The sequence below is a fragment of the Balaenoptera ricei genome, chromosome 1, assembly GCF_028023285.1.
Source record: "Balaenoptera ricei isolate mBalRic1 chromosome 1, mBalRic1.hap2, whole genome shotgun sequence".
Taxonomy (NCBI): domain Eukaryota; kingdom Metazoa; phylum Chordata; class Mammalia; order Artiodactyla; family Balaenopteridae; genus Balaenoptera; species Balaenoptera ricei.
The window spans coordinates 161646212-161669546 of record NC_082639.1 but is presented as its reverse complement, the minus strand read 5'-3'; the positions used below and the strand labels follow the sequence as shown (position 1 = coordinate 161669546).

At 38.4% G+C, this 23335-nt stretch overlaps 2 protein-coding genes and 1 pseudogene across 2 annotated transcripts in view; 1 reads left to right on the top strand and 2 right to left on the bottom strand.

The window, feature by feature from the left end:
* The window catches only part of C4BPA (complement component 4 binding protein alpha), a 55901-nt gene extending 47899 nt beyond the window's left edge, over positions 1 to 8002 (bottom strand). Inside the window, exon 1 of the mRNA XM_059905032.1 lies at positions 7918 to 8002. The gene's annotated coding sequence lies outside the window, so the exon portion shown is untranslated. The remainder of the gene's footprint in view (positions 1 to 7917) is intronic.
* Positions 6996 to 16232, bottom strand: C4BPB (complement component 4 binding protein beta). The gene is made up of 6 exons (XM_059905069.1): positions 16175 to 16232; positions 15092 to 15262; positions 13407 to 13583; positions 9727 to 9820; positions 7918 to 8041; positions 6996 to 7139 (listed from the first exon to the last, which is right to left on the bottom strand). The coding sequence occupies exons 1-6, from the start codon at positions 16230 to 16232 to the stop codon at positions 6996 to 6998; spliced, it is 768 nt and encodes a 255-aa protein (XP_059761052.1).
* Positions 16233 to 20184: 3952 nt separating this feature from the next.
* On the top strand, positions 20185 to 21571 carry LOC132353652 (dnaJ homolog subfamily B member 6-like; annotated as a pseudogene).
* The last annotated feature ends 1764 nt before the right edge of the window (positions 21572 to 23335 follow it).

Sequence of the window (23335 nt, the reverse complement as noted above, 5' to 3'; positions counted from 1 at the left end):
GAAGTTTATAGCAATACAAGCCTACCTAAAGAAACAAGAAAAAATCTCAAATACACAATCTAACCTTACACCTAAAGGAACTAGAGAAAGAAGAACAAACAAAGCCCAAAGTTAGCAGAAGGAAAGAAATCATAAAGATCAGAGCAGAAATAAATGAAATAGAAACAAAGAAAACAATAGCAAAGATCAATAAAACTAAAAGCTGGTTCTTTGAGAAGATAAACAAAATTGATAAACCATTAGCCAGGCTCATCAAGAAAAACAGGGAGAGTACTCAGATAAATAAAATGAGAAATGAAAAAGGAGAAATTACAACAGACACCACAGAAATACAAAGCATCCTAAGAGACTACTACAAGCAAGTCTATGCCAATAAAATGGACAACCTGGAAGAAATGGACAAATTCTTAGAAAGGTATAACCTTCCAAGACTGAACCAGGAAGAAACAGAAAATATGAACAGACCAATCACAAGCACTGAAATTGAAACTGTGATTAAAAATCTTCCAATGAACAAAAGGCCAGGACCAGATGGCTTCACAGGTGAATTCCATAAAACATTTAGAGAAGAGCTAACAGTCATCTTTCTCAAACTCTTCCAAAAAATCGGAGAGCAAGGAATACTCCCAAACTCATTCTAAAAGGCCACCATCACCCTGATACCAAAACCAGACAAAGATACTACAGAAAAAGAAAATTACAGACCAATATCACTGATGAATATAGATGCAAAAATCCTCAACAAAATACTAGCAAACAGAATCCAACGACACATTAAAAGGATCATTCACCATGATCAAGTGGGATTTATCCCAGGGATACAAGGATTCTTCAATATATGCAAATCAATCAATGTGATACACCATATTAACAAAATGAACCATATGATAATCTCAATAGATGCAGAAAAAGCTTTTGACAAAATTCAACACTCATTTATCATAAAAACTCTCCAGAAAGTGGGCATAGAGAGAATCTACCTCAACATAATAAAGGCCATATATGACAAACCCACAGCTAACATAATTCTCAATGGTGAAAAACTGAAATAATTTCCTCTAAGATCAGGAAGAAGATAAGGATGGCCACTCTCACCACTATTATTTAAAATAGTTTTGGAAGTCCTAGCCATGGCAATCAGAGAAGAAAAAGAAATAAAAGGAATACAAATAGGGAAAAAAGAAGTAAAACGGTCACTGTTTGCAGATGACATGATACTTTACATAGATAATCCTAAAGATATCACCAGAAAACTACTAGAGCTAATCAATGAATTTGGTAAAGTTTCAGAACACAAAAGTAATGTATAGAAATCTCTTGCATTCCTATACACTAACAATGAAAGATCAGAAAGAGAAATTACGGCAACAATTCCATTCACCACTGCAACAAAAAGAATAAAATACCTAGGAATAAACCTACGTAAGGAGGTAAAAGACCTGTACTCAGAAAACTATAAGACACTGATGAAAGAAATCAAAGATGACACAAACAGATGGAGAGATAAACCATGTTCTTGGATTGGAAGAATCAGTATTGTGAAAATGACTGTACTACCCAAAGCAGTCTACAGATTCAATGCAATCCTTATCCAATTACCAATGGCATTTTTTTATAGAACTAGAACAAAAAAATCTAAAAATTTGTATGGAGACAAAAAAGACCCTGAATAGCCAAAAGAATCTTGAGGGAAAAAAATGGAGCTGGAGGAATCAGACTCCCTGACTTCAGACTATACTACAAAGCTACAGTAATCAAGACAATATGGCACTGGCACAAAAACAGAAATATAGATCAACAGAACAGGATAGAAAGCCGAGAGGTAAACCCACGCACCCATGGTCAACTAATCTATGACAAAGGAGGCAAGGATATACAATGGAGAAAAGATAGTCTCTTCAATAAGTGGTGCTGGGAAAACTGGACAGCTACATGTAAAAGAATGAAATTAGAACACTCCCTAACACCATACACAAAAATAAACTCAAAATGGATTAAAGACCTAAATGTAAGACTGGACACTATAAAACTCTTAGAGGAAAATATAGGAAGAACACTCTTTGACATAAATAACAGCAAGATCTTTTTTGACCCACCTCCTAGAGTAATGGAAATAAAAACAAAAATAAACAAATGGGACCTAATGAAACTTAAAAGCTTTTGCAAAGCAAAGGAAACTACAAACAAGACAAAAAGACAACCCTCAGAATGGGAGAAAATATTTGCAAACGAATCAATGGACAAAGGATTAATCTCCAAAATATATAAACAGCTCATGCAGCTCAATATTAAAATAACAAACAACCCAATCCAAAACTGGGCAGAAGACCTAAATAGACATTTCTCCAAAGGAGACATACAGATGGCCAAGAGGCACATGAAAAGTTGCTCAACATCACTAATTATTAGAGAAATGCAAATCAAAACTACAATGAGGTATCACGTCACACCAGTTAGAATGGGCATCATCAGAAAATCTACAAACAACAAATGCTGGAGAGAGTGTGGAGAAAAGGGAACCCTCTTGCACTGTTGGTGGGAATGTAAATTGATACAGCCACTATGGAGAACCGTATGGAAGTTCCTTAAAAAACTAAAAATAGAATTACCATATGACCCAGCAATCCCAGTACTGGGCATATACTCAGAGAAAACCATAATTCAAAAAGACACATGCACCCCAATGTTCATTGCAGCATTATTTATAATAGCCAGGTCATGGAAGCAACCGAAATGCCCATCGACAGACAAATGGATAAAGAAGATGTGGTACATATATACAATGGAATATTACTCAGCCATAAAAAGGAACAAAATTGGGTCATTTGTAGAGACGTGGATGGACCTAGAGACTGTCATACAGAGTGAAGTAAGTCAGAGAGAGAAAAACAAATATTGTATATTAACGCATATATGTGGAATCTAGAAAAATGGTACAGATGAACGGGTTTGCAAGGCAGAAATAGAGACAAAGACGTAGAGAACAAACGTATGGACACCAAGGGGGGAAAGCAGGGAGATGGTGGTGGTGGTGTGATGAATTGGAAGACTGGGATTGATATATATACACTAATATGTATAAAAGAGATAACTGATAAGAACCTGCTGTATGAAATAAATAAATAAATAAAATACTTACATGCAAAAAAAAAAAGTCAAACTTCCAGTTATAAGATAAATAAGTCATAGGGATGTAATATATAACATGATGACTACAATTAATACTGTGGTATGATATATAGGAAAGTTGCTGAGAGTAAATTGTAAGAGTTCTCATCACAAGGAGAAATCTTTCTTTTCTTTTTATTGTATCTATATGAGATGGTGAATGTTAACTAAACCTATTGTGGTAATCATTTCACAATATATGTAAATCAAACCATCATGTTGTACACCTTATTCTTATACAGTGATGTATGTCAACTATTTCTCAATAAAAGTGGGAAAAAAAAGAATAAATATAAAGAAAAAGATAAACATCTGAGGCAATTTCAGATGGAGGTAAGTACTATTAAGTAAAAGAAAGCAGGTTGAGGGGAAATGGAGGGGAGGTTGTATCCTAAACAGGATGGTTGGTCAAGGATTGAGATGATCAGAAGTAAGCAGAGTCCTCAAGGAAGTGAGAAATATCTGGGGAAAACTCATTCAACACAGTGGGAACTTCAGATCTAGAACCTTGAATCCTGAGCTCATGCTAGGGCTGGAAATCCAATGGCTGATAAAAACTAATGGGATACCTAACCTCAAGGAGCTTACAGCCCCGTGAGAGAATCAATGAACCTTAATAAAATTAATCACACTCCAAATGCAAAGCTCCAATCATGGTAATTTTGCTCAGCAGGAACCATTGACATGTTTGGTTATATTAGAGGTGGGGGGGCGGGTATAATTGGCACAGGATCCAGATTTGCTTTTCATGGAGATAACTAGATTATTCTTGACTGCTATGTGCAGGAGACTGATAGTCTAATCGCAGAACAGAACGCAGGCAATACACCGCCGCTGAGAATGAGAGCAAACCAGAAGAGTGGGCTCTGGTCGGGACGGCAAAGGCAGCAAATGGCTGAAGACCTGAGAGAAGAGAGTGATTTAGTTGATGCCTATAGCATGAGATACAGTAAACATTGGAATCTTCCATCTCAGAGCTGAACAGAATCCATAAGATGACCAGCTCCAGGACTTGAGAGAAGTGAAATGTATGTGTGTGTGTTTGTGTGTGTGTGTATGCGTGTGCATGAGAAAGAGAGATTTATTTCTTCCCTTAAAGTCAACACAGGATAGAAAACTCAAAATTACTGAAGACAGAACATTTTCATTAAAATCAGCAGTGATTCCAGTTCCCAGAAATAGACACTGATAAAATTACAGTTTACTTCTTTCCAGGTTTTCCTCAACACATTTTTTTTACACAGTTGATATTGTACTACATATGCAATTTTGTGCTGTTTTTATTCCCCACTTCACCTCATAATATAACTTTATAAAACAAATAACATCTCCATGTCATTCATATTAATTATAATCCTCATTTATCACATAAGGTAACAAAGACTGGAGAATTGACACTTGACCAAAACCTCACAGTTAACAAGGGGTCAAGCCTTCTGTCCCATAGTGCAGCATTTCCGAGCCTACATCCCAGATCCTGAAGTCATGTGTCTAATGTGTAATACATTTCTAGACCCTCTATCTGGGATATACACATGTCTTCTAATATAGGCTGTCATTAAAGAAAAGAAAATATACAATAATGATCTTTTAATTAATAAAAAAGTTATGAAAATAAGTATGAAACAGGTACCAGAAGGTCAAAGTGGACATATTACCTATATCACGTGACCTTACAATATATAATTACACGTAATATTGTGAAATACTTTCTACCATCTCATAAAATGGTGTGTTGTGGTTTAGCAGAGAATATCCTTGTAATCTTTTAAAAATAGTATCTATTAGATCTAACAGTATAAATGTTATAGTGTAACTATCTTATGGACTGTAATCCAAACATTTCTACATGTTAACTCTGTTCTATGTAGAATAAAAGCATCCGGAAAATGTGAGAAAAAAAAGATTATGTTTTGAAAATTTTCTATCCATAATTATCACTGTAAAGACTGTATTACATTTGATGTATCATAATTTTTTTAAAATTTTCCTTAGATTGGACATTTCTAATGCTCACAAGGTCTTGCTAGTATAGACAATATAGGCAATAATATAATGAACAGCTTAAAATTTAAAATCATTTTGGTCAATTTAGATTAATCGTAGGAGTAGGAGTAACCATTTACTTGGTTAAAAAGCTCGTGACTCTCATTTGCAACAATGTGGTTGGACCTATAGAGTATTATGAAGTGAAATAAGTCAGGCAGAGAAAGAAAAATACTCTATGTTATCCCTTGTATGTGGAATCTAAAAAATAAAACAAATGAATGAAAATAACAAAACTGAAACAGACTCACAGATATAGAGAACAAACTAGTGGCTACCAGTGGGGAGACGGAAGCAGGAAGAGGCAAGATAGGGGTGGATTAAGAAGTACAAAATACTATGTATAAAATAGTTAAGCAATAAGGATATATTGTACAGAGCATGGAAATTCAGCCATTATTTTTTTGTAACTTTAAATGGAATATAATCTATTAACAATTGAATCACCATGTTGTACACCTGAAATTAATATAATATTGTGAATCAACTCTACTTCAATTAAAACAAAAAAAGCTTCTGACTCTTTACTACATTTCTCAAATCTTCTTTCCACTTGGAACATCCTTCTCCCTAATCTTTGTCTCTAAATCATAATCACTTTCAAGGGTCCAAAAAACTATGCCGTCTACCTTGACCATTTTCCTGCCTCGTCCTCCTCTTAAGACAGAAGTCAGCCTCCTCCCATGCAAGCGCCCATAGCACAGTTTTCATGAGAGGGGTGTGCTTCATTCTAAACACACTGAATTAATGATATGTATATATGTGTCTATTATCAGACTGTAGGCTACCCGAGAGGCTGTTTCTTGTTCTCCCTCATAACTTCCCCTAGAGATTTTCCATTATTTCAGGCTCTCTTCTGTATTTTGTTTGTATTTTACCAAGAGTTCCTATGCGTTTGGAGTAGAGGTCAGAGTCAGAGATGGGAGAAGCTTGTCATACCAGATCAGTATAAAATCTTGACAAGAAAACCTAAGGATTCTTATTTCTTTCGCCCTCTGAAAAAAGAATAAGAAAATATATTCATATGTGTTGCAACATCTCAAACTGAAAAAAGAATAAGAAAATATATTCATATGTGTTGCAACATCTCAAATTGAGGGCTAAGTTTCATCCAAAAGGCAGTGAGCAATATTACCGCAGAAGATTTGGAAACCTGGTTTTATAAACAGGATGTCTGGGAGATCCAGGTGAGAGTTTGGGTTCTAACTCTACTTTTGTCTCGATAAGTCATTTTAAGGATATAGCTGTTCTGAGCCTATTTTCCCAAAATGAGACATTAATTTTTGCTTCATAAGTTTTGGTTAATTTGGGGTTAATTTTTGCCTCATAATTTGCATCTCATATTAAAAAATGAAACAGTAATTCCCTGGCAGTCCAGTGGTTAGGACTCCACGCTTTCACTGCCGAGGGCCCAGGTTCAATCCCTGATTGGGGAACTAAGATTCCCCCAACCCGTGCGGCACGGCCAAAAAAAGAAAAGAGAAAAAAAAAAAAGGCATGTACCTTAGCTGTGATCTGAGCTTCCCATTCTCTTTCAGACCGGAAATTAAACCTTTCCCTCCCCATTAATGCGTTTCTAATTCTGGTCTTAGACAATCACCACACTTGGTCATTCGACATCCAACACACACACACACATTCCATGAGTTATGCAACTGCAGCTGGTTACTATGAAGCTGCATTTCGGCCCAAAGAGAGAAAAATCTGAAACCAATTTCAGAACCAAGAGGAAAGTTTATTCATAGGAGTATTTCTATTACCCAGTCTGCTCAGCTACAATGTCAGGGCAACATTTTTGCCTTCAAATCAGCTTTCCTTATTTCCAGAGAACATTTTACTTTCTCCATCATTAAGCCACTTTTCTTTAATCTTTGTGTAAAGTTCTCTACGGCTTTGCAAAGTTCCTCACTCTCCTGAAAGGCAAGCTGAAGAAAGAACATTTTTTGAAGTTAACAATTTAAGAACTGAGACTCAGCTCTACACTTGGAAGCTAATGAGTAGTGTTTAGGTGCCCAAATGGGGGCTCAGAACAAGGCTAGCTTCAGTACGGATCTGGGTCTTCAACATGATGAATCATTTAAATTTGCAGGATGGCTGGGGGCTGCCTAGGGCCCCTTTCAGGATGCTGCCAAGTGTCCCTCTCTTCCCCCTGGGGTACGGAGATATATATAAAATCTTGGGGTACAGAGCTATATATAAAATCTTGCAACTTGGTGTGTCTTGGGGGAAGTTATCACTGCCTGCCCCTGGGGTACATTTTTATTTTCTGAAAATAAAATTTAGTGGCTTAAATCTACTTGTCATCCCAGTAATAAATATAGACTAAGAGAGGAGTCTCAATGAAAATGGATCTGTTCAGCATTTTTTGATTTTTTTTTTGAAGTCTAGAAAAATTTTAGAGACTTTTCACGGCAATACTTCCAAGTCTAAGACATAAGTTTATGTACCTTGCTCTTTAAAACACATGAGACAACAACCCCTACCAAAAGGGCCTCATGAGGTATTAATGATGATGGTGGAGAATGGGAATTCATATACAAAAACATGAGTTACTAGTTTATAGGCCCCACCCTACAATCAGGCCAAGACCAATCCATTCAAAGACATTCCAAATTGAACAGCTATTTACTGAGCATATGCCAAGAGCGACACCAGGCCCTGGAGGCACAGCTGTGAATAAGACAGAAAAGAGCCCACTCTTACCAGTGCCTTCTCCAACTCCAACTCAGCTGGTTTGGGAGCTTCTCGGATCAACTCACAGACTGGAAGGGTACTGCTCCACTCTCCATCAACGCACTGTTGGTGCTGTGTGCCCACCAGGCAGTACCTGGACGCAAGTTAGAATGGCAACAACGTTTACACTTCCACCTCTTGAACTGGGCAACTAAAGCTGGTTTTAGTATTTTAGTATTTCAGTATTTCACACTGTAATAGAATCTACTTTTCTGCCCCAGAGCCCTAATGCACGCTTAAGTTATCTCAATATTACAAAGCAGTCATAAAGTAAAACCACTCTCCTGGGGGTGGAGAGGACCCAAGTGATGAGTCAGACTGTAAGACATGGAGGAGTGAAAAATTCTAAATATGTGTTTTTACGCACACAGTTTTTGGGTGGGAAGGGTGAGGGAGGAACCTCTTCATTGTTCAGTAACTTTAAAAAAGCATCTGTCATCTATGCTCTAAAAAGGAGTAGAAAGCTAGAGACAGCCTTCAAATAAATCTTGGTGAACTGCTTAAAAGGAGCCTCAGCTCTTAATCAGAAAAACATGAGAGTTGATGGCAAAATGCATTGGAGGTAAATAATGAGATTGAAATGCCAGTGAGGTCACATGACTCTGAGTTAATAAGATTGAGGCCAGGGAAAGAAAAGGTTAGGAGATCTGTAAGGGGGTGACGGGGCAGTCTAAGTTAAGGTTAGACTTTAATTACTATGTCCTGAGGATCTCTACTCTAAATAATTCTATTTCTGTACTTCCATATATTCTGTGTTTTTTTTGAGTTTTTTGTTCTGAGACTGTTTAGAAAAACATACTTTTTTTGGGGGGTGGCTGCATTGGGTCTTTTGCTGTGTGCAGGCTTTCTCTGGTTGTGGCGAGCGGGGGCTACACTTCGTTGCTGTGTGCGGGCTTCTCATTGCAGTGGCTTCTCTTGTTGCAGAGCACAGGCTCTAGGCGCGTGGGCTTCAGTAGTTGTGGCACACGGGCTCAGTAGTTGTGGCACACGAGCTCTAGAGCGCAGGCTCAGTAGTTGTAGCGCACAGGCTTAGTTGCTCCGCGGCATGTGGGATCTTCCTGGGCCAGGGCTCGAACCCGTGTCCCCTGCATTGGCAGGTGGATTCTTAACCACTGCATCACCAGGGAAGCCCCAGAAAAACATACATTTTAAATATTTTATCTTGTCTAAGCTAAGAGAAAAAAGAGTGATACTTCTATTAGGATAAATAGGAGGATCAGTCTGTCTTCTAGGGCTTGGGGAGAGCTGGCAGTGGGCTAAAGCAGCTCTCAAAATCAGAACGTGCAGGACTTCCCTGGTGGCACAGTAGTTAAGAATCCACCTGCCAATGCAGGGGACACGGGTTCGAGCCCTGGTCCGAGAAAATCCCACATGCCGCAGAGCAACTAAGCCTGTGCGCCACAACTACTGTGCCTGCGCTCTAGAGCCTGTGAGCCACAACTACTGAGCCCGCGTGCCACAACTACTGAAGCCCGCGGGCCTAGAGCCCGTGCTCCACCACAAGAGAAGCCACCACAATGAGAAGCCCACGCACTGCAATAAAGAGTAGCCCCCGGTCTCTGCCACTAGAGAAAGCCCACGCACAGCAACAAAGATGCAACGCAGCCAAAAATAAATTAATTAATTTTTTTAAAAAGTTAAAAAATCAATTCAAAAAAAAATATATCAGAATGTGCTAGGTAATCAGGGGACTAGGTTGAGACAGACTGGGTCTTTTCCAAAACAAGGCTACTAGTCAATGGGAAAGGTCTCATATTTAAAAGGCTGCAATACACTTACCTCGCTTCACAGTAATAAGTTATGGTAGATCCTGAGTTGAAATCTATTCCTTCATAATAGCCATGAGTTGGATTCTCAGGAGGGCCACAGTCTCCTGAGAGACAGAAGTATAAGAATGACAGCTGTGAAGTCCAGTAATGCTCAATTAACAACGCCAGCCCCGTAAGTGCAACTGTGTAGGCCAGCACCTGCCACCTTTGCAGCAGCCCATGTAGGATCTGGGACATGTTCTCCATTCATTTCCTTCTGGTCAAATCATATTTATCCATGGGAAAGACTCCCTCCCCTGGCTCATTCTCTGAGTCATTAGTGACGTGAGAGTACTTTGTGATTGGCAGGAACTTGAGGAAAGGAAGGTTAAGTTGTAGAGATGCTAATTGTCAGTGTATAAGAAGGGAAAAATTAGGCTATAGGTAGAGATGGAAGAAGTAGCTCCTGAAACAGTAAACAGTGTGAGCTCAAATGGAGGTTGACTACCCCTGGGTGACAGTTGTATCATATGAGAGATTCAGCAAAAAAAGGAGAACAGAGCTGGGAGGAAAGAGGATGAGTCTGTAAAATTATAGAAAGAGAGTTGGACAAGGTACTAGATGTTGTGAGTTTTGGTTTTGGCTCTTCCACTGACCACATGGCATGAAAGAAGCCATTTTACCTTTCTCAGCTTCCTTCTGTTTTTTAAACATTAATTAATTAATAATTTTTTTTTTTTTTTTTTGGGCTGTGTTGAGTCTTCGTTGCTGCATGCAGGCTTTTTCTAGTTGAGGCGAGCGGGGGCTACTCTTCGTTGCGGTGCGCAGGCTTCTCACTGCAGTGGCTTCTGTTGTGGCGGAGCATGGGCTCTAGGCCCGCGGGCTTCAGTTGTTGTAGCACGTGGGCTCAGTAGTTGTGGCTCTCGGGCTTTAGAGCTCAGGCTCGGTAGTTGTGGCGCATGGGCTTAGTTGCTCCGCGGCATGTGGGATCTTCCCGGACCAGGGCTTGAACCCATGTCCCCTGCACTGGTGGGTGGATTCTTAACCACTGCGCCACCAGGGAAGTCCTCAGCTTCCTTCTTAATCTATAAGATGAGCAGGCTAAATAATATTATCCCTAAGGTCCCTTTCAGCTCTGAGGTTATATGAGTCTAAACTTGTTGATCAAGATTAACAGCTAAATTAAGAATAATTATGTAGTTATGTATTTATTGAAACACAAAGTCTTCAAAATAAATAGATAACTAAAACAGCAAAGCATAAAAGAGCATGTATAATATAATACTATTTTTGTAAAACACAGTCACATACCAACATATATGAACAGAAAAAAAGTCTGAAAATTATATACCAAAGTACTCTGTTATCTCTGGGTGGTAGGTTTGTAGGTAATTAAATGTTTTCTTCTTTTAGTTTCTGTATTTTTCCACAACAGAGATGTATTACTTGAGCAGTTAATAAATAATTTCTAAAAGATCAAAACCTGAGTTCAAAAGTTGTGTGGAAGAAAGGAAAAAGAATTTCAATGAGTTGATTAAGGAACTCCAGTGTCCCAAATGGACACCTCACCAAAGATATACAGATGGCATATGAAAAGATGCTCTACATCATATGTCATCAGCAAAATGCAAATTAAAACAACAGTGATATACTATTACACATCTATTAGAATGGTCAGTCTCTGGAACACTGACAACACCAAATGCTGGGAAGATTTTGGAACAACGGTATTCATACATTGCTGGTGGGAATTCAAAATGGTAGAGCCCCTTTGGAAGACAGTTTGGTGGTTTCTCACAAAACTAAATATACTCTGACCATATGATCTAACTCCCAAAGAAGGTGAAAACTTAGATCATAGAAAAAAACCTTCACATGGATATTTTTAGCAGTTTTATTCATAATTGTCAAAACTTGGAAGTAACCAAGATGTCCTTCAGAAAGTGAATGGATAAGTAAACTGTGGTACATCCAGAAATGAAACATTATTCAGCACTAAAAAGAAATGAGCTGTCAAGCCATGAAAAGACATGGAGAAACCATAAATGCATGTTACTAAGTGAAAGAAGACAAAATGAAAAGGCCACACAACGTATGATTCTAATTGTATGACATTCTGGAAAAGACAAAACTATGGAAACAATAAAAAGATCAGTGGTTGAGAGGGGTGGGGGAAGTAAAGTGATAAATAAGCAGAGCACAGAGGATTTTTAGGGTGGTGAGAATACTCTGTATGAGATTATAACGATGTACATATGTCATTATACATTGGTCCAAATCCATTGAATGTACAACACCAAGAGTGAACTCTTAGGTAAACTATGGACTTTGAGTGATAATGATGTGTCAATGTAAGTCTATCAATTGTAACAAATGTACCACTCTTGTGAGTGACGTTGATGATGAGGGGGGCGGGGGGGAGGCTGTGCATATGTGGGAACAGGGGCAATAGGGGGAATCTCTGTATCTTCCTCTCAATTTTATTAGAAACCTAAAACTTCTCTAAAGAAATAAAGTATTGAAATAAATAAATTTGCAATGTTAGATGTGTACCATTCTAAATGAGATTTTAAAATTAATTTTTGTTTCCTATGTTTTAATCTAAAATTCTGGTTAGGAGTGCATTGTAATACCAAGTCTGCCCATCCAGGATCTTTTCTTTTATTCATGTCTTATTTTATGTCCTCTGGTAAATTTTCCTATAGGTCTCATGAATGGAATTATTTTTACATTTCAATATTCATCTGATAACTATTACTAGAAAGTGAAAACTGTTGATTTTTCAATATTTATTTTGTATCCAAGAATGAAGTTTTTAGTAGAATTTCTTGGATTTTTCAGGTATATTTTGCAAATAATGATATCCTGTGACTCACCAATCATTCTAGGACTCTATCCTATAGAAATAGTAGCATAGACATAAAGATGTATGTGTATAGACATATATATACAATAACATTAATTTCATCATTGTTTGTAATAGCAAAAATATGGAAATATAATAAACGTTCATCAATATGAGAGATATGGAATAAATCATGGCATATCCACATGTAGTTAAAAAGCAGGAGATAGAGTTATACATACCGATCTGAAAAAGATTCCCATGTATATTGTTATATGAAAAAAACGCTATTTAAAAAATATGTATAGCAAAGTCCCATCTTTGTAGGTATATATGTGTGTTGGTATGTGTGTGTGTGCATTTATTTAAAACATCTGTGTAAACATAAGAAAAAGTCATTAAACACATCCAACTAATTACCTCTGAGAGCTATGAACGGTAGTGATAAAAGCAGGTATTTTCAACTCTTATTTTATGTAATTTTGCAATGATGAGTAATAGTCTTTTTCCCCCTGTTTTTGTTTATCTTTCAAAAAAAAAAAAACGTTATCGCTTAATCTTGAAATTTTAAAAAAATATAGTCAGATGTCCCAAACTACCCTGTGTTAGATCTAGTAGTACAGGAATCCTACTTGGGGGTGGCGGGGGGGGGGGCGGGGCAGGTGTTGTTTATTGTTTGGGTGCTGATCATTTCATTAGAGTGCATTGCTTGTGTTGAGGCTTGGCTCTTTCTTGGCTGCCTGCTAGATCCTAAACCCTTCCCAGATACAAAAAAGAGGTCAGCGTTGTGGGTATGTGATGAATGGCTAGACTTTCACTGCCAATCAGTATCTTTGGGGTTTGCACTTTTTTTCTCTTATACTTACTGCTTTTGCAGACAGGAAAGGGAGGCACCCAGGTGTGGTTCTCTAGGCACCGGCTCCAATTGCTGCCCTTGAGGACGTAATGCTCATTGCACTTAAACGTGATAGTGTCATTCACATTCACAGGCTCCAAGGAACTAAACTCACCATTCACCAGCAAAGGGTCAGGACAGTGGCCCACTGAAGAAGAAAACAGGCAGAGATCTGAAAGGGCTAAGCGGAAACCCACCACAGCAAAGGCTAGACCTCCTCAGGCTTCATCAAGAAAATTGAAAATGAGCAGTAAAACTGCACCTTTTAATATGGACTGGTACATGGTACGAAACCATATCAATGCAGAATGAGAAAAGACTGGGTTGCCCTAACTGTGGTAGAAAATGTCTTGATCATGCACAAAGTGACAACTGACATTTGAACATACTAAAATTAAGCATGTAATTGGAAATTACCAATAGCACGTTCATCATTCTCTTATGTTAAGCATTGTTCAAAATTCTTGAGCCCATGTTTGAGGCAAATGTTTCCTTCCCTTTCATCCTGTCAAATACACACATTAGTCATCATTTTCTACTTTGTTTTCTTTTGTTCTGCCCAGGTAGAAAAACAGGAGAATACAGAGGGATGTGAATTTGGTTGTATGAATAAAGGATAAATATACAGGTGTGCTTTAGGTATAAAGGAGAACTTTACACTCTAGGTTTAAAGGAGAACTAATCCAGCTATTCCTAAAAACAGTATTAATAAAGAGAATGTGGACTAATTATTCTCCATCTCTACAGACACCGCAAATGAGTTTTATGAACCTGAACAAATCACTTAGATTTCAGTTATCACATTTGTAAATTGAGAACATAAATTTTCCCATTTCAAAAATTATATGATGGGGCTTCCCTGGTGGTGCAGTGGTTAGGAATCTGCCTGCCAATGCAGGGGACACAGGTTCGAGCCCTTGTCCAGGAAGATCCCACATGCTGCGGAGCAACTAAGCCCGTGCGCCACCAGTACTGAGGCTGTGCTCCAGAGCCCACGAGCCACAATTACTGAGCTCATGTGCCACAACTACTGAAGCCCGTGCGCCTAGAGCCTGTGCTCCACAACAGAAGCCTGCACACCACACGAAGAGCAGCCCCTGCTCACCACAACTAGAGAAAGCCCGCGTGCAGCAACGAAGACCCAATGCAGCCAAAAATAAAGTAAATAAAATAAATTTATAAAAAAAAAAATTATATGATGGATGAAATGAAATGGTAAGATATATTTACTTCAAAATAATAATAATGCAAAACAGAATTGTAGATTAAAAAAGTCGTGTTGATCATACATATGAGTTCATTTTACACTTCTGTCTTTTGTATATGTTTAAAATTTTTCATAACTTAAAAATTTTAAAGCAATATGATATTAAACAAATTACAGCCCCCCCAAAAAAGTAGTTTAATAAGTAGAAGAAATCCTTTCCTTCTTGTAGGGATGATTGCGTCTACTAATTCAACTAAATTAATACTAAGAGCTGATTATGTACCTACTAAGAGAAGTTCCACAACTAGAGTGCTTTAAAAATGTATTACTAGAAGTTGAGAATTTTTTTTCTTATAAAGTCTTGCCATGGCCTACTGGAGGTACGATATGATATGAAAGAATACAGAGGGATGACAAGGTGAACAAAGTAGCAGAAAGATCAAACTTACAGCGGCACTCGGGAGCGGGGGCATTCCATCCCTTAGATGCATTACAAAAAAGGGTTTTCTCTCCTACCAGGTGGTAGCCACTGTTACATAAGTAAGTCCCCAGAATTTGTCCTTCCCCCTCCTTTGCAACAAATATGCTATTGTCCACTGGGGGGAGTTCTGGACAGATCTCTGTTGGAGGAAAAAAAAAAACAAAACAGATTCATTTGACGTATCACGTGCCCTGAGGAAGCACTTACTAGATTCCCCATCCAAGTGTCTTTTGTCTTGATTATTAATTCTGATTCCTTGTACTCTTCCATGTCCATGTACATCCACATTCCTTCCTGCCCAAGGATTCCCAAAGTTCTGTTTTCAAAAGGATAACGGGAGTTTTACTCAAGTTCAGCCATAAGTTATCCAATCCTAAAATAAACAATCCCCTTGGGCTTCCCTGGTGGCGCAGTGGTTGAGAATCTGCCTGCCAATGCAGGGGACATGGGTTCGAGCCCTGGTCTGGGAAGATCCCACATGCCGCGGAGCAACTAGGCCCGTGAGCCACAACTACTGAGCCTGCGCGTCTGGAGCCTGTGCTCCACAACAGGAGAGGCCGCGATAGTGAGAGGCCCGCGCACCGCGATGAAGAGTGGCCCCCGCTTGCCACAACTAGAGAAAGCCCTCGCACAGAAACGAAGACCCAACACAGCCAAAAATAAATAATAAATAAATAATAAATAAGTTAAAAAAAGATTTGTTTCTTTAAAAAAAAAAAAAAAAAAAAAAAAAAACAATCCCCTTTCCAAATAGTGGTCCTGGAGTTTATCATAAATAAGACCTCTCAAGATTTTGAAATTGGTATATTTTTTGTTCCTAGAACAGAAAGGGAAAGTAGCAGATAATGACCCACTTCATAGATCAAAATCATTAAATATTTACTATGCCCCTATTGAGTTCAGAGCATTAGACCAAGTAATTTGAGATTTTTCAATAAAGGAAATATATTTTATAAACTTCAATTTCATTAAAACCCCGGATAGAATGCCTCATAATCCACAAGCTGATATCACATGCCTTACAAACTGAGGTTTAGAAAAGCATACGTACCATCTGAGGCAGAAATCAGCCACATATCCACAAGACAGCATATAAACCAAAAAAACATCTTGCGATCAAAATTGTTTGACCCGGGTTGGAAATAACCCAGCCTAGGATCCTGGTTTAGATCAAAATAGGTCTTCTCACACCACTTGAGATCAGACCAACCACCTCCTTCCTAGAGAAGGGGTTGTCTTGATTTCTATTCCCTGGAAGGAAAAAAAAAATTCTACAACAGGAAATAAGAGTAGCTGTAAGGAAGTTGGTACAAAGAGGGATTTTGCAAAAACCCAAAGGGGTGATAAAAAAGAGTTGCCAGTTTTAAAACTCAGTTTCAGAAATGGCCCAAGTGTTGCTTATGCAAATCCAGGTGACCAGCACCTTTGAACTGCAGGCTGATCCTTCCTCAACAGATTTGGGCCAAATCACATCTGTCGATATTTGCCAGTGTTTACCATCCACTTTCTGCAACTCTCTCCAGCATTGTGGGTAGAGGCGGGGAGGTGGGGGTGGAGGTGTGCATCCCTTGTGCTTTCCCAAGTAAAACCCAACTCTGGGTGCTACCTCCTTCCCCTTTCTCAAATACCAGGTATCCTAAGACGGTAAGCAGCATTGAAGACTGAAAGCTCAAGGAAATCAACTAACCTTACCTGTCTCCAACCTTCCAGACCATATGGCTTCCCAGAAAGGAGCTGGTCCTGGTGGATTCCAAACTTGAGAAGGACTCCAAAGTCCTGCAGCGACACAATGTCCTCATTTGCCAGGTCTGCACCAGGCTTCCCATTCCGTGGTCTCCTGGGCAGGATTTGACCTGAGTCCAGAGTCAACCAAATGAGCTAAGAGAGAGATGAGGGGAATGTTTGGTCTTGGGAATGAAGCATGTAAAATTGCTTTTGGGTTCCCATAGCTTCTTGTTCATGATGATTACAGCCATTAGCTAGTTGTCTGTGCTCCAATTACAAAACTGGGGTAAAATTCCTACAAAATCTTAAGTTTAAATAAAATAACAAATATAAAGCATAATAATACATATAAAGCATAAAAACACAGTAAGGTCTCAAATGTTATTCTCATTCCCACCCATTATCATTACTTTGTAATGATTTGTTCATGTCTTTCTCCCACACTAGACTATGTTAAAAAACAAAATTCAAGATCTAATTGGCTTTATTCAACAATTCATTAATCGGGCAGCATCTCACCTAGTAAATAGAAGGGCATTCTGAGGAGTTGTACAAAATGGAGGGGTTTTATAGAAGGAGAGTGGGGCAAGGAAGTTACTAGCAAAAGAAAAGGAAGAATTGTTTCAGGATAGGTCACCTTCTTTTGGGGAAAAAATGAGAGTCTAATCATGCAGATTACCTCATTAGTGCTGACCAGAAAATTCCAGACTGGCCCAATTAAGAGTATATTCCTGGGGAAGGTCAAAATTGCAATTAGGTCAAGTATTAATATTAAATCCAGGTTTGGTATCAGGACTTTAGCACAGATGACGTCATTTGGGACCTGTGGTTCCCTCTTTAACAACTGTCAACAACTCTAGAACAGGGATTGTGCCTCATCTGTGTTTGCATTCCCTTCCTCTGCATTGCATAATGAAAAGTACTGATAAAATTGTCTGCTAAATGAATAAAGCAATGCAGAGTAAATGAAAAGAACAGTCACCCAGAAACTCTACCACAGCCCCTCAAATCCATAGTGATAACTTATTTATTATATACTGCTCTTATGGTTTTTCTGTGTCTTTGGTCAACTAATATGTGAGCTCCTATAGTGCAAGCATCTTTTAAAGTATAATTTTCAAAAAATTAATAACATGACATTCATGTAAATATAAAATGAACAAGTGTCAAAGATTTCACTCAACTCATTAATTAATGAGGGAACCATTAAGATGCTACAGTGAATTTAAAGAAGAATTTGAGGAACAGATACATAATATATAGTCAGTCAAAGGCATTCTAAAATGACTTTTCTACTAGAGGCAAAACTGGTTAATATACAGGGCAACAAACTGTAATACTTGAAATCAGATTTTCTAACTGATGGAAATTAATTGAATCTCTACTGGACAAAATTCTTTTGCTTTGCCCTGATCGGGAATCATTTGCATTGTTCTCAGAAAAGAATCATTTGCATTCCTACCCATTTTCTACAAATTAACCTCTACTCTTATAAGAGAGTTGTAAAAAAGCCTAGTTAATAGAAAGGCAATCAAAATTACACACCCTTATGGAATCAATAATCCCTAGAGAGTGTCTGCTAGAGAATACTCAGTAATCCATAAAAAAATGTCTCCAGTGATCTCTTTTTGCCTAGTTACAAGTTTTGAGTAATTTTTAACATACCACATATTCTATTTCTTGAGGAATACATGTTCCTCAGTATCTAGTGTACATAATGTTTGTACAAAAAATAATAAAAAATGAAAGAAAATTTTGTTTATTGCTACATAAACATGGGTATAAAATAGAGCATTATTACAGGAAATAATTGCAAATAAGTCTTCCTCTCAATGGCTTATATTAGATTCAGAATGATTAGGACTTTAGAAAGGTACTATATTGCTTATAATACTGTCTTCCTAACGTTTCTTCCTGAAATGTAAAAATATTTACACTGAGTGGGATATAGAGAGACTATAAATATCCTCACAAAGTTCAGGTCAGGTTTTATGGTCAAATAAATTAGAAGAAAACTTTGTTTTCAAAGCGTATTGAATTTTGTAATTCCATATAAGGGATTACATGTTTTATTATGAGTGTCCAAGGTTGAATAAACTAATAAATGAGCAGTAACTGACCTTTCTAAACTGTTGAACAATTTGATCTAATCCAGATTGTTTCCTGGAGAACTAGGGTAATAAATCAGGTGCAGAAGTTGTACTCAGACTGGTTTGATTACTTTACAAAGGGATGGCGCCAGTAATTAGCGGAAGAGATCAGAAGGTGAGGGCGGAGGGGTAGAAAAACAAAAGTCCGCAATGCCTAGGCTGGGGGAAGAGTTGTGGGGAGTTAAACAAGGGGACCACACCCTGTGATGTGTGTGTGTGTGTGATTTTAAGAGAATTGGGAAAAGATTTTTAAAAGTTCTACAGTATGTTACGAATGGATTTCCTTCCGTCTTTGTCAAGACAATTCAGAAAAGACCTAAATTGCTTCTCTGGTTATTTTTTATTTACCAAGTTGATGTTTCTTGAATGCCTCACCAAGAAAAACCTGGGCCAGAAAAGTAGCCTTTATGCAGATTACATGAGAATAAAATATATAAATTTTAAAAAGGTCAAACTGTTCATGAAACATTGTAGAATAAGCTTTGCTTGTGAGTCAAGACAGACATGCACTACAGCAAGATCAGACTTGATGAATGACAAATAGTGTGTCTTTAAGTGGTGGCAATATAACTCTTCAAAGACTACTGCTCACCTTGTTATGTCCCTTCAGACTTATTACAAAGTCCCTATTACCTACTGAAGCAGATTGCTATTCATTCCCAAAATCCATTCCATCCTTCTTCTTTAGTAATTAAACCACAATTATAGCTGGCACAAGGTCACTTGGAATTTTTTTTAAAAAAATACATTTCAGCCTGCCTGCAGTTATATATAGCCATGAGCTATGAGAATAAGTACTGTGTGCAACATTTAGAAAACACCCTTAAAGGAAGTTGGTGTACCCTTTTTGCTCCCTTTTTACTGACTGGAATGTAGACATGATTCTGGTAGCTTGAGTAGCTATATTGTACTATGAGGTAGAATCCAGCACATTGTAGGTGAGAGTAGTAACCTTCTGCATGTGTAAGGTGCTGTTATTTTGGATTTGGTGACACCTTCAGCTGAAACCAACTCTAATCTGAAACACTGATGAATACAAGAAAATAAGGGTCAACTGGTATTTGAGTGAAAGGACCCAGGAATTTAAATTTGGAAAAAAATGTTTAATAGACTTTACTAAACTGTGCCCAGAGGCTGTTTTCCATCCCATGCACAAATTCTAAAAAAGCAACGGATGAAAGAGAAAACCTAGGAAGTGAAAACTGAATGTAAACAATAAGGTAGGAGAAAGGAGAGAAAGGAAAGCGCGAGGACCGTCGCAGCCCAGCCGCCACCGCCAGCCGCGCCGCCGTGTCTGAGACGAGGAGCCCCGGTCGCCGCCCCGCCGCGCCTTCCGCCGCCGGCTCCCGCGTCCTCGGACTCGTTTCCAACAGCCGGTTAAAACACGGTGGATTACTATGAAGTTCTAGGCGTGCAGAGACATGCCTCAGCCGAGGATATTAAAAAGGCATATAGGAAACTGGCACTGAAGTGGCATCCAGATAAAAATCCTGAGAATAAAGAAGAAGCGGAGGGAAGATTCAAACAAGTAGTTGAGGCGTATGAGGTGTTATCAGATGCTAAAAAAACGGGACATCTATGACAAATACGGCAAAGAAGGGTTAAACGGTGGTGGTGGAGGTGGAAGTCATTTCGACAGTCCGTTTGAGTTTGGCTTCACATTCCGAAACCCAGATGATGTCTAGAGGGAATTTTTTGGTGGAAGGGACCCATTTTCATTCGACTTCTTCGAAGACCCGTTTGAGGACTTCTTTGAGAATCGAAGGGGCCCCCGCGGAAGCCGGAACCGAGGCACGGGGTCGTTTTTCTCCGCTTTCAGTGGATTTCCCTCTTTTGGAGGGGGATTTTCTTCTTCTGATACAGGATTCACTTCTTTTGGTTCACTAGGTCACGGGGGCCTCACTTCATTCTCTTCCACGGCATTTGGTGGCAGTGGGATGGGCAACTACAAATCTATATCAACTTCTACTAAAGTGGTTAATGGCAGAAAAATCACTACAAAGAGGATTGTCGAGAATGGTCAAGAGAGAGTGGAAGTCGAAGAAGACGGCCAGCTGAAGTCCTTGATGATAAATGGTAAGGAGCAGCTGCTGCGCTTGGATAACAAAGTAGCTCTCCGCACGTGCGCAGCGGAGCATTCCCTCTGGCGCGTGGGAGGACTGACAGGAACATTTTTTTGAAGATTTCACAGGAACTCGACTTTCAGTATAACTGTACTTAATCTAAAGTATTTATACACAGCTCATCGGAGCCCTACTTGTCATAGACTTTTGAGTTTATTGTTGGGACCACATGATAGGACCATTTTTTTTGTCTTTAAAATTGTTGTAAATCTCTGTATGCACTTTGCTTTTTTATTAAACGTAATCCAAGGTGGCCGTGACTCTTCTGTACACTAACACCAGCAGGGACCTGCTTTTCCATTGTGTTTGAAACATGAGCCAAGTAGTGTCGGCCTGCTGTGAAGTTAACATCGCCAGGGCGAATCTTCCACAAAAGTAATTTCAAGTTTTTTTCAGTATATAGTAGTGAAAGACATTAATGCATTAATGGTAATACATTTCTGGTTTAATATAAATTGAGGATGTTTTCTAGTTGTGCATGAATGCTGGCAACTAAGTAAGTTTTGACGATTGTTTACATATGTAATGTGTTAAGCTTAGGTTTAAAAAGTTAAGCTGGTAAACTGGGTCTTTGTCATTTGCTTAAAAAAAAAAGAAAATAAATGCAAAAAAAAAAAAACAATAAGGTAAATGGATCACTAATTAAGAAAACCCAAACGGATAAACAAGCTATTACCTGAAAGTAGGCTGGATACTTGGTGAAGGGCATTACACTTTTTGAGGCGAGGTCCCATTAGATCTGGAATGCTCTTCCCAAGGGTTCCTATGCTTCTGAAATTATTTCACTTAATTGCAAGGAGAAACTTACCTATAGAATCTGACTTAGTTTTCAAACGTGCGGTATCACATATACAACCAAAAAGCATACTTAAATGTCTTTGGAAATTCAGAAGGGAGTTATTCTGCCCAAAATGCAGCTGGCTTAATGAGAATAAAAGAAGAAAGACTTTGTTCCCTTAAGTTTTTAAGAAAACGAAAACATTACTCTCCATGATTAGCAATGTTATCTTATTACAATCTATTCAAATTCTTAACTAATCCACAATGTCCAGTTTAAAAAACTGAGCATTTCAGAATCTCATATATTCCCCTTCTCTGCTTAAGAGTTAATATCAAATAGATGTGTCTTCATTTTTTATGTCAAAGGAAAGAAAGGAAGATGAGGTGTATGAGTATGTGTGTAGATTATCATCTACCTCCTGGTTTCCTACCTTGAGGTCCAGGAATAGGTTTCAGGAGGTCACAACCCCCCACTAAATTGTATGTACAACTTATGTGTGTGTACCTTTTTCTGGGGAGAGACTCCTTAGCTTTTATCAAATTCTCAAATGAGTTCAAGACAATGAATGTAGGTTGGATGGTGCAGAATACTTCAAGACCATAAAGCATGGTAACAGGCTATTGCCAGACTGCCAGAGGAAGTACCAGTGGGGTTGTCACCAACAAGGACAAGCTAGTGAACCCAAAGGCTGACCCTCCTCATGGTGAGTCCCCGGTGAAGACCCTGGAGAAAGTTAACACATGATGTAACAATTATGGCTACAGAAATAAAGCAAATAATGACCATTACCCAACACTGGAGCACTCTCCAAACAGTCATTTTCTAATCCTGATCATCTTTTAAGTTTCCAGCTATATTGAAAAGTAGTATGTTATGTGTTTATTGGGCCCTCACCATCACAAATCTTATAATTTGACAAAAACTCCATCAGTATTGAGGTGAGTCACACAATAAGGGTGTTCATTCACCTATTTATAAAACAGGGAGAATGATCAAAGACACTCCCAGCCTTCTTCAAACAGTGGCTTGATTGCTGAATAAGAGAAAACTTACAAAAGGGCTTGGAGAGTTTTCCAAGGAAATCACACCCTTGACACCCTCATTATTGTTACTCCTCCAGATACATTACTAAAGCTCATACATTTAGCACTTTCTCTCAATTTCAAACTGGGAGAATTCCTAAGTCATTTTCATGCTATCAGAGCCCTTGCGCTTATAGAATTTATAATTGTTTTACTGTTACTATGAACGTTTCATTTTATCTCCATTGCTAACCATCCTAGAGTGTTCCAAGTTCCTTATTCATAAATATTTGCATAACTATTATCTAAAAATGGTTTTGGTCAAGGTCATTTATAAGGGGAAGGCATTCCCTCCCAGAAGGGAGGGATGGGTTACAGACTTGCTGTTAACTGTATCCTTTCTAATAATAA

What these genes read in the sequence shown, in the direction of transcription:
- C4BPB (XM_059905069.1), bottom strand. Translation starts at nt 16,232, where the DNA reads ATGTTTTTTTGGTTTATATGCTGTCTTGTGGATATGTGGCTGATTTCT. An exon ending in GCTGATTTCTGCCTCAGATG is followed by an intron (nt 15,263 to 16,174) that starts GTACGTATGCTT and finishes TTCCTCCAACAG; the next exon opens with AGATCTGTCCAGAACTCCCC. An exon ending in TGGAGTTGGAGAAGGCACTG is followed by an intron (nt 7,140 to 7,917) that starts GTAAGAGTGGGC and finishes TTCTTTCTTCAG; the next exon opens with CTTGCCTTTCAGGAGAGTGA.